Here is a 14,499-nt window from a genome sequence, read left to right as displayed (position 1 = left end):
ATAGAAAGATAGAGAGGGCATTTGATGACTGAAACTCAAGTACTAAGCAAAGACCAGAAATAAGTGAAGATGGCAGCATAGAGTCCCAAATAAAAAATAAGGGCTTGAAAGGTTTTTGCCTTCTCACTGGGGGAGATAGTACAAGAGAGAAAGTGAGTGGTTCTTATCTGTGACAACATTGTGTTAACCTGGCTTCTAGAGATTTGGGAGAGCTATCGAGTAAGTATGCAATCTGTTGTTCAACTTAGTGTACTTTGGGTTTTTTTATTATTGCAAATATATGTAAATCATTTTTTAAATTTGAAACACCCACCACCAAACCTTTCGAATTGATTGTATTTTAGCCACATTTAATTTTCCCTCTTTATTTATTTAATTCTAAAATGAAGAATATTTTCTGTTCTTGGATACCTGTCAGATGTCTGCTTCGAAAAGCTCATAAAGAAAAGAGGAAATCAATGTTCATACTGCAGTTCATGACCATGCAGGAAGTTGTTAGCGGGTCCTGGTCAAACTAAGTATTATGAGCTGGTTATCTCTGACTTATTTGTAGGGGATTACTATACATGTAGCTCCAACTATGGAAATGGCCAGCTCTGTAATGCTGGGGATCTTTGTGTGGTATTAACATTACATATATCACCCCAACAATCCCACTTATATTAACACAGCTTAAGCCATAATTGCAGCTCATATTGGCTTTGCATGAAAGTTCATACTATTCCTTTTTTCCTTGTAGGGCGCAATTGGTAGGAAAGTCGTTTGTAGCTAGAGATGAACACCTGAAGGCTGGTGTAGTAGCACATGGCCTTGTGTAGAGACTTCAACCCCAAACTTGTTCCATGAAGGGTAAATCCTGTCCTTGGTAATGGTGAAATTCCTGGGAAACTCCATGATAGGGGGAGGGGGATGTCGTTGAGCTAGCATTGGTACAAGTTCATTTACAGTTTTATGATCAATAAGGACCAAGGATGTAAAATGTATCTGGAATGTGTTTGGTAGCTAATATAGAATGTTGAGTAGTTCAATATGCTTTTGTCTGTCCACTTTCTACAGCTGGTGGAATAACTAAGGTAGACTTATTTGTAATTTCTGATCTCACTTTTGGAAAGCAGAGCTTTTTGAAAGTGAAAGTAGTCGTGACGCGGCTTTTTCGGCAAGCCCCACCCCTTTTCGAAAAACCACTTTTCCTCAAAAAATGAGGTTTACACGGCTTTTCGAAAAAGGGGATCCGCAGGAATTTGCATATCCTTTTTTGAATCTTCTGTGTAGTCTAGACAAGCCCATTGTAGCTTTCTGGATCTTTTAGGGAGAACGCACAGTGAAGTAATCTAGTCTTGAGATAATTAATGCTTGAATAACAGTAATCAGCTCAGTAGCAAACATGGAAGGTCTTGGTTTCTGATAGCTAAACATGAATCAACCTCTGCTATTAAGATTTGTAATATGCGGCTTTTCGAAAAAGGGGATCATCATGCAGTGATCCATTTTGGAGACAAATAGGGCATTCGGAAATGCTCTGAAACAAATGAGATATAGGCATATTGCTATTTACCTGCATAACAATGATGTAAATTTTAATTAAATAAAGTCTGTGAAACATTTTGAGATCTTCGAGAAGGTGCTTCTCTAGTATAAAGTAATTTATTTACAGTGATAATTGAATGGCTTATAGCCTGGGTCAATTTGATAACATAAAATGTGAAGTCTGGCATCTTGCCTTTAACTTACATTGTGCAGTCTTGTCTTTTTTTTTTCTTTGAAGCAGTAAAATTGAGGCTCTTGATATTAAATAGGATTTAATTCAATTCAAGTGCCATGGTTATGATTTCTTATTCAAACATTCCGTATGTTACTTTATTAATAAATAATTTCTACTGACTAATTTTTGAATCATATGTTGATGAAATAATTTGCTCTGATACTAGCTAATGCTTCAGAGGTTCTTGACCTTTAAACAATGAGCCAAATGCTTATTTCAACTGTGATCAATAACCAGTTTGGTTGGTTTAACCCTTGTATACTCCAAACCTCAGAACTGAGTGACAAATTATTATGAATAAATCATAAAATACTAATTGATCATTTTGGCTGTATAAATGGTATTTAAAAGGTTAAGTTACTGGAAAGGCTTTTTAATAAAGCCACTTGATACATAATTTCAAAAGAGATTTGTTGGCTGTCCACATATAGGACATGTGTGTCTAAATATGCATATATAATGTGTGTGTATATAATTTAAAATATGTTTCTAATTTTATAAACAATAAAATCTAGATTTGAACAGAAGCCATAGACTCTGCTTTATAATTTAAAAAACATGTGTTTCACCATAAGAAAACCTAAGGAAAGTCATAACTCTAAAACAATTGCACCTTTTAGAAAATCCTTTCAGGGATTGTACATGGTAAACCCATAATTCTATTAAAATTATTGAATTTAGTAATAGGAAGCATTTGTTTATTGACTTCAAACTCTTAACAGAATTAAAGAATTCACGTTTCCTAAAAAGGTGTGTGACTCTTATCTTCTTAAAGCAGTAGGAAAGATTAACATAGTACCACTCTTGGGGAAAAATGAAACAAACGTCAGCATATTATAGATTAAATCTGATGGGAGCTAATCATCAACTTACAGTTGTCAATGAACCTTTTGGCCAGTGGCTTAAATGTATGATATATTTTGTCTCTACTGCTTGCAGCTGTAAAGAAAACATAAAAGGCAATAGTTTGGCTTACTTCAGTAGCTGGCAGAATGTTAGTCTGAAAGCTTTTGAACATTGCTCTAATGATTTCCATGTTATAGATGCTTTTTTACAAAATATAGGTGATCTGTACAGATCCTAGCATGATTAACTTGAGAAGATTGGTTTTCATTGTTAGCTTAGCTAAATTTCCTTTAGAGGCCACCATTGATTAATGGACTATTTTGCTCTGTTTCATGTTTAATAAGGGAAATGGGATTTTTCTAAGGTGGAAGGGAATTCTTTTTTTATGTTGATTTATGATTTTGTTAAACCAGAGTGCTATTTCTGCTTTATTAAAACAGTTGGTATGAGGCACAAATGTTTTGCATCAGCAGTCAGTAAATCATCCTCCAAAAATGTGTTGTGTTAAATATAAGACTGATCTGAGGTGTATGGTTGTAAGAAAAGAGAACTTTTGTTTAAATAAAATATAGGGCTTTTTATTTAGATATCTGTATTTGGCGTAAATAGGCCAATGCAATAGTTCATATTGGGTTGAAATCCTATCACAGTCTTCTCCTTAAACTACATTAATTAAAAATTATTGCCCATCTGTCTAGTAGCATCAATGTACTTCCTTATAAAGCACTGAAATTTGGTTCCATTTCTTTTCTAGGGCGGTGAGCGTTTTGAGGGTAGAGTTGAATGGACAGTCACAAAAGTGAGGGAAAAGAGATCCAATATAGCGGTTTACCTTCAACTTTCCTTACCTCCTCTTTGACTACTACTTGCCCTCAGATTCCTGTTGATTCAAATCTTGGGGGAGAGAATACTGATTCTCTGTTTTTAGACAAGAGATGATTTAGGTGAACTATTAACTAATCCTGCAAACACTTGCAGAAGTATAACTTTGCATGTGAGTAGTCTTGTTGAAATAAATTACAATGTTTACGTGCAGGTTTGCAGGATAGGAGCCTGGTCCAATACCTGCTTCCACTGGCTTTAATATTTTCATTGATTTCAGTGACTGTTTGGGCCTTTTCTTGTGTATTTCTTTGTATGAGTGGGTGCTGAACATAATGTGCATGTTTGAATTAAAGTTACCTTAAGTGTAGTGCTAAATCCGCAACCTGATTATGATTTCAGTTGACTTAAGAGATATTGTTCTGAATTTATATTCCTATAATTGAAATTCCCACGTGACTAATAGGATCTTGCGACTATTGTAGTTGAATTTTTGATTTCAGTCCTCCTCATTACACAATTCAGTATTTTGATCTTCCTTTAAAAAATATAAAATAAAGGTAGGATAAAAACTGTGGGAAAAGTTCATCACTATGTTAACATTATTTTCATGATGATTTCTATTTCTGACCATTTACTATTTAAGTAATAGATTTGTGAGTCAAACTGGAAAAATTCATGAAATGCAAAGTGCAAATGTCCTTCAAGTCACATCAGTTGACTTGTGGTTTAAATTACTTTATGGAAGGAACAGGTGGGAATAGGATGAGCAGTGGCCCTGGGAGTTGTTAGGGAGTTCCTTCTCACACAGCATTGGAGATGGGAGTAACTTCTTCCAGGCATTATCTGAAAATGGAGAGGGATTCTCCCACTTCACTGGGCACCAGGACCCGTATAGCTTCCTAGGATGGTAAAAGCAGCACTGAGGAAGAGTTAGGTGGGAATCTTCTTGATTTGCATAATGACTTTCTCATCTTAGACATCTGTGAAGTCACTGGATTTGGCTTGTTTAATATATATGCGTTATGGATATTTTCTTCTCTATGACAATTCAGTTTGCCCTTTCTTCCTTTTTTGCTGTTTCTCTGCTGTCAGCATTGCTCTCACTTCTACTTTTCTTTTCCTTGTCTAATTTCCTTTCCTTTTTATATAGTCCCTTACTTCTGTTAACTTAATCTCTTGTACCTTCCTCTGCCCCAATAATATATACTTAAAAAATAAAGTAGAGCCCACAGAATATAATACTAGAACTAGAAGGGACCTTGAGAGGTCATCGAGTCCAGCCCCCTGCCCTCATGGCAGGACCAAGCGCTGTCTAGATCATCCCTTGTAGATGTCTGACTGACCTGTTCTTAAATATCTCCAGTGATGGAGATTCCACAACCTTCCTGGGCAATTTATTCCAGTCTTTCACCACCCTGAGAATTAGGAAGTTTTTCCTAATGTCTAATCTAAACCTTGCTTACTGCAATTTAAGCCCATTGCTTCTTGTCCTAACATCAGAGGCCAAGAAGAACAATTTTTCTCCTTCTTCCTTGTAACACCTTTTTAGGTACTTGAAAACCGCTATCATCTCCCCTCTCAGTCTTCCCTTTTCTAAGCTAAACAAGCCTAAATCTTTCAGTCTTCCCTCATAGCTCACGTTCTCTAGACCGTTAATAGTTTTTGTTGCTCTTCTCTGGACCATCTCCAATTTCTCCACATCTTTCTTAAAATGTGGTGCCAGAACTGGACACAATATTCCAACTGAGGCCTAATCAGCGCAGAATAGAGAGGAAGAATGACTTCTTATGTCTTGCTCACAACACTCCTGTTAATGAAGCCCAGATTCATGTTTGCTCCTTTTTTTTTTTTTTTTTTTTGCTGCTGACTCATGTTTAACTTGTGGTCCACTATGACCCCTAAATCTCTTTCAGCAGTACTCCTTCCTAGACAATCACTTGCCATTCTCATTCTATGTGTGTGAATTCGATTGTTCCTTCCTAAGCAAAGTACTTTGCATTTGTCCTTACTAAATTTCATCCTGTTTACCTGAGACCATTTCTCTAGTTTGTCCAGATCATTTTGAATTTTGACCCTAACCTCAAAAGCACTTGCAACCCCTCCCATCTGCAAACTTAATAATTGTACTCTCGATGCCAATATCTAAATTGTTGATGAAGATATTGAACAGAACTGGTCCCAAAACAACCCCCCGCAGAACCCCACTTGTTATGCTCTTCTAGCATGTTTGTGAATCATTGACTACTCTCTGAGAACAGTTACCCAACTAGTTATGCATCCACCTTATCGTAGCCCCATCTCATTTGTATTTCCCTAGTTTATTGATAAAAAGGTCATGCAAAATGGTGTTAAACGCCTTACTGAAGTCTAGGTATACCATATCTACAGCTTCCCACTTAACCACAAGGCTTGTTATCCTATCAAAGAAAGCTGTCAGATTGGTTTGACATGATTTGTTCTTTACAAACCCATGCTGGCTATTAACTATCACCTTATTCCATATGTTTGCAGATGAATTCCTTAATTACTTGCTCCATTATCTTTCCTGGCACAGAAGTTAAACTGACTGGTCTGTAGTTTACTGGGTTGTTCTTATTTCCCTTTTTATAGATGGGCACTATAGTTGCCTTTTTCCAGTCTTCTGGAATCTCTTCTGAATTCCATGATTTTTCAAAGATGATAACTAAAGGCTCAGATACCTCCTCTATCAGCTCCTTGAGTATTTTAGGATGCATTCCATTAGGCCCTGGTGACTTGCAGATATCTAATTTTTCTAAGTAATTTTTAACTTTTTTTTAATTTTAACTTCTAGCATTTTCACTAGCATTTGCTATGTTAGGCATCCCGTCCCCATCAAACTTCTTAGTGAAAACTGAAACACCTCTGCCATTTCCAAGTTTCCTTTTATTGTTTCTCCCTTTTCACTGAACAATGGGCCTAGCCTGTTCGTGGTCTTCCTCTTGCTTCTAATATATTTGTATATTCTTGTTACCCTTCATGCCTCTACTTAGATTGAACTTGTTTTGTGTCCTTACCATTCTCATTTTGCCCCTGCATACCTGTGTTCTTTGCTTATATTCATTCTTTGCAATTTGACCTAGTTTCCATTTTTATATGACTCCTTTTTGATTTTTAGATCATGCAGGATCTCCTGGTTGATCCAAGGTGACCTTTATTCTTTCCTATGCAGTGCAATAGTTTGCTTTTGGACCCTTTATTATGTCCCTTTAAAAAACTGCCAGCTCTCTTCAGTTGTTTTTCCTCTTATTCTTGCTTCCCATTGGACCTTATCTACCAGCTCTCTGAGGCTGTATCTAGACTACAGGGTTTTTTCGAAAAAAGTAGACTTTTTTCGAAAAAACTTCACCTGCGTCTAGACCACAGCCGCGTTCTTTCAAAATTAAATCGAAAGAACGCGGCTTTTCTTTCGACGGCAGTACTCCTCATTTCACAAGGAAGAACGTCTTTTTTCGAAAGTGCTCTTTCGAAAAAAGGCATTCTTGAATGCAAACAGGGCTTTTTCGAAAGAGAACATCCAGACTGCCTGGGTGCTCTCTTTTGAAAAAGCGGCTCACTTTTTCGAAAGAAGAGATTGCAGTCTAGAAGCTCTTTTTCGAAAGAAGCTTTTTCGAAAGTATCTTTCGAAAAAGCCTCTTTCGAAAGAGGCTTGCATTCTAGACGTAGCCTGAGTTTTTCTAAAATCTGCCTGCCTGAAATCCATTGTCTCTGTTTTGCTGTTCTCCCTTATACCATTCCTTACAGTCGAAACTCTATGGTTTCATGATCATTTTCACCCAACCTGCTTTTACTTTCAATTTTTCAACCCGTTCAACCAATATGAAGTGCATCAACTGACACCCCATCATTTTACTTGTATATTGTTTCCCTTTCCTCTACGCTTTGTCTGTCTAATTTACGTGGAGTGTGTGGTCTTCAGGACAGAGTTTGTATTTTGCTTTGACTTTATACAGAACTTGACACAATGGATCTCTAATTGGACCTTTGGACACTAGCTTCATGGAGTATCTGCCTTAACTTTGAACATTTTTGAATGGAATCCATTGAAGTTAGAGCCATTTACAAGTTAACTTCAGTGGGGCCAAGATTTTACCTCCTCTTGGAGTCCACAACTGCTTTGTTTTGTTTATTTCTAACTATAGTGTAACTTCATTATTAATTTCTGTAAATTACGTGGGCCTAATTTTCAGTTACCCTGAGGTCACTGACAGTATAAAATGGACCTATAGTAGGGGCAAATTACATACAGTGTATATGCCTATATTTAAAACCTCTTTTCCAGCTAATATAGTAAATTAGTATTCATTTACACTTAGTGTAAATGAGAATTCTGGCCTGTATATTTTTATAAACTGATATGTGATTAATGGTGTTTTTGTTTCCCTTTCATTTAGGTCGAGATTTGATATGCATACAGTCCATGGATGGCATGCTTATGCTGTTTGAACAGGAAAGCTATGCTTTTGGCCGATTTCTACCTGGTTTTCTTCTGCCCGGTCCTTTAACTTACAGCTCTCGAACAGATTCTTTCATTACAGTCTCTTCCTGTCAACAAGTTGAGAGTTACAAGTATGTGTAAATGTTAAATAAGTAATTGTAGTTTCTGTTTGTACTGCCATCATGTAGCATGTGAATATACTGAAGATGATAAATCTATGGTTTTTGACAGTATACATAATTATAATTATTTATTTATTATAATTATTAATGTGGCCACTCCCTGCCAGCATTGGCTCCCACCTTTTCCCCATGTGTAAAAATGAAACTGCTGAAAAATTCAGCAGTTACACATTTACACAAATAACCACATTTTAACATCCCTACTGCTAATAGCCCTTCCACTTACCTATTCCGATCCTCAGCTTATCTACTCCTGGGACCTTTCCTGCGTCCCCTCTTGAATAAGAGTCAAGGGGTATCTAAAAAATGTGGATCTGACTCCCTGTCATACAAGTCATAGGAGCTTCAACTCACCCTTTGTCCCACCTACCCCCATTTCTATTATTGTGATAAATGAGTCCTTAAAATGATTTGGGAAAGGAATTAATCTGATCACTGAATCAATTCTCTGCACTGAACATCTGCCCCAAGCTACATAATGAGTTGCAATATTATAGCAAAACCAAAAACCCTACCAAAATGTGTCAGTGTCTCCATGCTGACTAGGAACGGGGTACCTCTGTGTTGGAAGTAACTCACTGGCTCTTCAGGCAAGCCTGACAAAGATTGCCACAACTTAATGTATGGTGAGGTAATTCAGCCTTGGACACTAAGAATTAAATCTGGTGAAGCCTCAATGTGTTCTGGATAGGAATAGTGTACATTTTATCAGACTGTGGTGAAATATAGGTACTTGCTCTTAAAGTTTGGAGAGTGAATGACTGGGAATGGCATGATCTTTGGAATGAGTTGGAATTGATGGGTGAAGGAAGCGTGTGAGAGATTGAGGTAGGAAAGAGGAAAAATATGTTGTTGCTGTTTCATTGAGAAAAATCAATATGCTTGATGCTATACAAAATACTGAGGTATCAAAATCTGCCTCAGGGAATTGAGAGTCCAAGTTTAATAGAACAGTTTACAGATAAAACACACCGGATTATCAGAAGAATGTTTAAATCTCTGTGTAGCACATTAGCTTTTTTTAATGTTGGATCCTGTATGGAGGACAGCCATTGATTATATTATAGTCGACCGTGGCCAACCTGCAGCTCGCGAAACCACTCCTGCACCCCTGTCCCTCCTCCGTGCCCCTCCCCCCTGCCATCTCCCCGTCTTCCCTGTGCTTACTGGGTCGGAGCTACAGGGTTTTAAAAATGGTGCCCAAGATGGCGTCTGCCTTAAAGGCAGCCTCCTGTAAAAAAATTTTTTTTGTTTTTGTTCAACAATGCTGTTCTGGGTGTTTTTTGTTTTGCTTGACAATACTGGTGCGTTTCTTCGCATTTTTTCCACTGCTGTTTTGGCTCTCTTTGTTAAATGGGTTGGCCACTCCTGTTATAGGTGGTATTAAGGAGACATCTGAATAAAGAAAGGATTACTCATTGGTGGGGGGAAGAAAGGAACAACAAGTTCAAAGGCTGTTATGTACAGAAGGCTTAAAGAGGCTGTTTACGTAGGTAAAGGTTAAAAATGAGGTTTGTATAGCAAAGGGAATGAGGAAGAAACATATGTATAACTTTAACGTAAGAATCAGAAGAGATGTAATAATTTCATGGCTCTAGCTGATGTTAATACTATATTTTGAATTTAAGTTTCCAAGCAACATACCCTGGGTAAATACAAGGGTTTTTTTTATGGATACATTGGCCTTGTGGTTCTGTTTAAGAATGAAGTAAGCAGCTATGAATCATTTTAGAAAGCAACAAGAAACGACTGTATGAATCTCAAGGGTCCTTGTACTTTAGCTCTCGGTATTTATTTTTTAGTAGTAACAGTTTAGCACAATTTCATTTTTCCCCCATAAAGGACAGCATACCTTTGTGAATCATTATTATATACAAATACTAAAGAATCTGTTGTTCAGACTTCTTTCAAAATTTGAATGATCAGAGCCAGGCAAAAGTCAATTTAAGCAGTATATCATCAAGCCACGGTGGAGATGACTGATTAGTACTGGGGTGGGCAAGAGACTGCCAGTGGCCAAATCTGGCCCGCCAAGCCACCGGATCTGGCCTGTGGCTGCTTCGCTGGCACTCTCAACCACAGCAATGTGGTAGCCACTTCAAATGTAGCTGCTCTATTCTGGGAGCGAGAAAGGAGACTTTTTATGCTCTGCTCCGCCCCTCAGTAAAATCTCTCAGCTCCTATTGGCCAGTTTCTGACCAAGAGCAGCTGAGATATTTTGCTGGTGGAAATGGCAGCCAATGAAGCCTCCTCCCCCCACACTCCTTCACTCTGCCCAGAGCAGAGCTATGTGGAGCAGCTTGTGACTGCAGCCTTCTAGGGCTGCTGCCTGGAAGCTGCCTATGTACGTGCCTTTCGGCCAGAGCCTGCCTCTGGCCACCCCACTCTCTTCCCTTCCCTCCAGATACCTGCCCCAGGCCACCACCCAAACTCTCTCTGTACTCTTTTCCTTCAGGTCACAACTCCCTCACAGAGCCTACACCCTCTCCTACACCTTTCCCCCAGGCCCAAATCCTCTCTGGCACCCATGCCCACATCCCCTCCCTGATCTTGCACCCCATTCCTCTGCCCCAAACCCTCTGCACCCTCTTCACCCAGGTCACAACACAGAGATTACGTATGTCAATGAATAGTCGACTATACAATTAACCGATAAGCGTAGTTAATCTTGTCGATTACACACATTTTCCCCACCCCTCTTTGCTGCCTCTGACACAGAGGCAGCAAGGAGGGGTGGGAAAGCAGAAGCCGGTTCCCCCCAGCACCAGTTCCACAGTGCCACCTCCCCCCCTGCGCTGATGCCTCTGTCAGAGGCAGCAGCACTGGGTGGGGCGGGGGAGGTTGCTGTGAAGCAGCCTCTGTCCACTTTGGCCCTGAACTCCCCAGTAGGGGCGGGCAGCAAACAGACTGCTCGGGGAGCTGGTTTTTAAACTGGCTCCCCTTGTGGACTGGCTCCCATCTGGCATCCCGCACTGCTGCCTCTGATACAAAGGCGGGGGGCTCCTGAGGTGGGGCCAGAGCGCACTGGCTGCCAGCCCCACCTATAGTGGCTATGGAATAGTTAAGTAACGGATAAGAATTAATGTGGTTTCTTGACTATTCAATTACCAAACATCTAACATCCACTAATACAGACAAACATATGTGGTCATGAGTGGTGCTGTATGATTAACTTCATTTTGCTACTGTCTGCATATTGGTGGGAGTGCCACTAACTACTGACCAGTACTGAGGTTTGTCCCTACTAAAAATGATGTGGCCATATTTCTTGACTCATGTTTATGTGACCAAGTTTGGATTTGGATTAAAAGAATTACCCTTTTGGAGAAAGAAAAGAATAAAAGAGATATTTATTAATACAAAGTTGACTAAGCCTGCCCTATGAGTTTAATACTCTATATACCTGCTATTGATTCGTAGAACTGGAAGGGACTTCTAGATGTCAGCAAGTCCATCCCCTGCACTCATGACAGGACCAAGCACTTTATAAAACATCTCTGACATTGTCTAACTTGCTCTTAAAAATCTCCATTAATGGAAATTCCACAAACCTACCTATGTAATCTATTCCAGTACTTAAACATCCTGACAGTTAGGAAGTTTTTCCCAATGACTAACCTAAACCTGCCTTGTTGCAATTTAAGCCCATTGCTTCTTGTCCTATCCTCAGAGGTTAAGGAAAATAATTTTTCACCCTACTCCTTGTAAGAACCTTTTAGATACTTGAAAAAGTATCATGTGTTGGTGAGAATGATAGCATTGAGAGTGCTTTTTGCCTGCAGCCTAAATCAAGTGTGCTCAAGCCACCCATAATTACAACAATTCTAAATGAAATTGTCATTTTGCAGGCCTAAACCCGCCATAAGAGACAATCGTCTTTATTACCAACATAAAGTGTTAGAAAATGAGCAGTCTCCCAGTCTTTCACATGAACAGATAACAACAAAGCAGGTATTCTCCAGTGCCATTGCTTTGATAGACTACATTGTTTGCACATTCACATGTACCCCTATCCTCTGGTCAGTTTTTGAGAAAGGGAGGTGAAGTCTGCTTCTTTTTGCCTCAAAATGCTCTACAGCCGTGAATTAATGGTCATGTAGCATCCTAATAAATGCCTAACATCAAAATAACCTACCATGAAGAGATCCTTAAATGAATGAGTGCATCTATCATTTAACAAATATTAAGGCTTTGAGATGGCCCCTATTGAGAAGGTATGCAAATTAAGGATGTTAAGAGGCAGGTAGTTGGGTAATCGTGTAATCGATACAACTTGTTGATAAGGGAAGGAGCTCAGGAGGAACTATCCCCGCTGCGACTCTGCAGTTTAAATATAGTAAGAGCTGGGTTCAGAGGTAGCCAATCTCTGTATTTAAAGCTTCATCCAGAGGCAGTCTGTCTCTGGTTCTAGATTACCCGCTTCCACTGGCAACTATGTTAAGGAAATGGTATATTTTTTCTGGATCCTTGACAATAAACAGCTTGAGGCTAGTTAATTTTTTTCCCTAAAATAAGTGCTTGTGCAATTAGACTGAGAAGCAGTTTTCCTCTGATGTGTCGATTAGAAAATCCAGTTAGAAGCTTCTGATTAATAGTGATGTTTCATTGTAAGTAAGAAGAAATGTATACTATGCCATCGGATCTCTATTTTCGGAGTTAAATTTTGGAAGTGTGGATACTGACTAAGCTTAGAATGCTGAAGTCAGCATGTTCCCAAAGCAAAATTCAAGAGCTCAAGCAGTGATTAGCATTTACTTTGGGTATTTTTTTCACATTCAGTGTATTGTTTTTTTCATCTTATCTTTGGCTACCCTGGGCTTCTTTTGAATATAGTTCAATACTAAGAAGTGTTATAATAGGAGCTGAACTGCTGGTCTTTCTCTTTTTGAAAAACATGCATAATCGAGCAATAGAGTGCTAACAGATGTGATGCTGGCAGACAGAGTACCAGCTTTAGCCAAAGGTAGACATCAGCTGAGAACAAACAAACTCACACCTGGAAGCCAGCCAATTCACTTGTGTATAGATCAAAGGGATCACTAAATGCATAAGAATGCATTTGCAATGTGATTTGTAGTTATCAGTCCCAGGTTATTAGACAGACAAGGTATATTATAGCTTGTTGCACTGGCCACTGGAGGTCCCTGGAACACAAGGTACGTACGTACTTACCAACCAACCAACTCACCAACCCACCCAAAACAAAACAAAACACCCCAAATCCCAAGCCCTATGACGAACTCTGCTCGTTCTTCTTTTGGGGAATGTGCGTGGAACAGACTTTTAATTAAAATCATCTGCTGCACCTGATAAGTCCCCCTATACTTGACAGTGCAGAAAAAGGAGCTGCTGAAGCATTGGTTGCATTGAAGGGAGCTGTGGTGTGCGTTGTCCTTGTTACGTGACTGAGGCCAAGTTTCTCAAGTTCCCCCTATAGGCAGTTAAAGCCTCATCTATTTGATTATTATGATTTCTTCTCCTGGAATTGCAGCACCAGTATGGGTTGCCATGACACTCCTGCTACTGTTACTGAAATGCTCAGCTGATGGTTGGGAGTACTAAGAAAACTTATGGGAGTGCTCTTTCTTAGCATATCTTTCACTCTCCATCCGTGGAGGGGTAATAAAATGGATCTGGAGGACCACATCAAGTATTCACCTCATCGGCCTAGTGATCTGCTGCCTGTTTTCACAGGCCAGTCTAACTGCAGTTTTCACTCCTGCTCTGTCTCCATGTCCTATGATGATCTGCTGCTGGTTACTGAGAGTAGTCTGAATTGCTTCTAGAACTGCCGAGTGACCTGTTGCCATTGCTCAGATCTCAGATGCTCCATGCTACCTGTTTCAAGGCCACTTCTGCTGTCTACTAAAGTCTTCTGGGTCCCATCTCAGCAACAATTACCTGCAATACATAAGAAAGTTCCTGTCTGGAGTAGGGAAAAAGTCCTGACCAGAGGTCCCATGTTTCTTCTTCTGCTGAAGTAGCTGTCTTGCCCATCCCTGTCTGCCTCACGGTATTTCCCTGGGAATACTAAATATGAGTAAATTGGAATGGGAATATTCTCAGCTATCCCCAGTGATTTATAGTTTCCCTTCCTTCCACCTAGCTTATGATGTGCTGGCCAGTCATAGTAACCAGCAGTTTGTCTTTATCAATATGTAACTGGTTCAAGTCACAAGTAAAGCAAAATATGCTTTCTGCAAAAGAATTTGGTCTTGATTACGTCAATGATATAGTTTAAGGGTGCTGTGATTAGTTTAATAATTTTTCTTTTGGCAAGAATTAATCTTCATGAAGCATATAGATGCCTATGAAAGTCCTACACAACATTCCAATCTGACAAGTATATCTGCTTTCAAGAGCAAGAATGCAAATTTTCCTTCATCATAAGGGGTCATAGCCAAAATGCATCATCTTTAAAGGGGAAG

The 14,499-nt window shown here is 39.2% G+C and overlaps 1 protein-coding gene across 8 annotated transcripts in view; it reads left to right on the top strand.

Annotated features, from left to right (window-relative positions):
- The window catches only part of BBS9 (Bardet-Biedl syndrome 9), a 513,046-nt gene that overhangs the window by 57,033 nt on the left and 441,514 nt on the right, over positions 1-14,499 (top strand). For all 8 annotated transcript variants that reach the window (XM_075921764.1, XM_075921758.1, XM_075921760.1 and 5 more), the window contains one exon: positions 7,846-8,020. In XM_075921764.1, the coding sequence (XP_075777879.1) occupies positions 7,846-8,020 (175 nt within the window). The remainder of the gene's footprint in view (positions 1-7,845; positions 8,021-14,499) is intronic.

The sequence above is a fragment of the Pelodiscus sinensis genome, chromosome 2 (genome assembly GCF_049634645.1).
Source record: "Pelodiscus sinensis isolate JC-2024 chromosome 2, ASM4963464v1, whole genome shotgun sequence".
In the NCBI taxonomy this organism is placed as follows: Eukaryota; Metazoa; Chordata; order Testudines; family Trionychidae; genus Pelodiscus; species Pelodiscus sinensis.
Note: the sequence above shows the minus strand (reverse complement) of the source record. Positions and strands in the feature narration are given on the sequence as shown.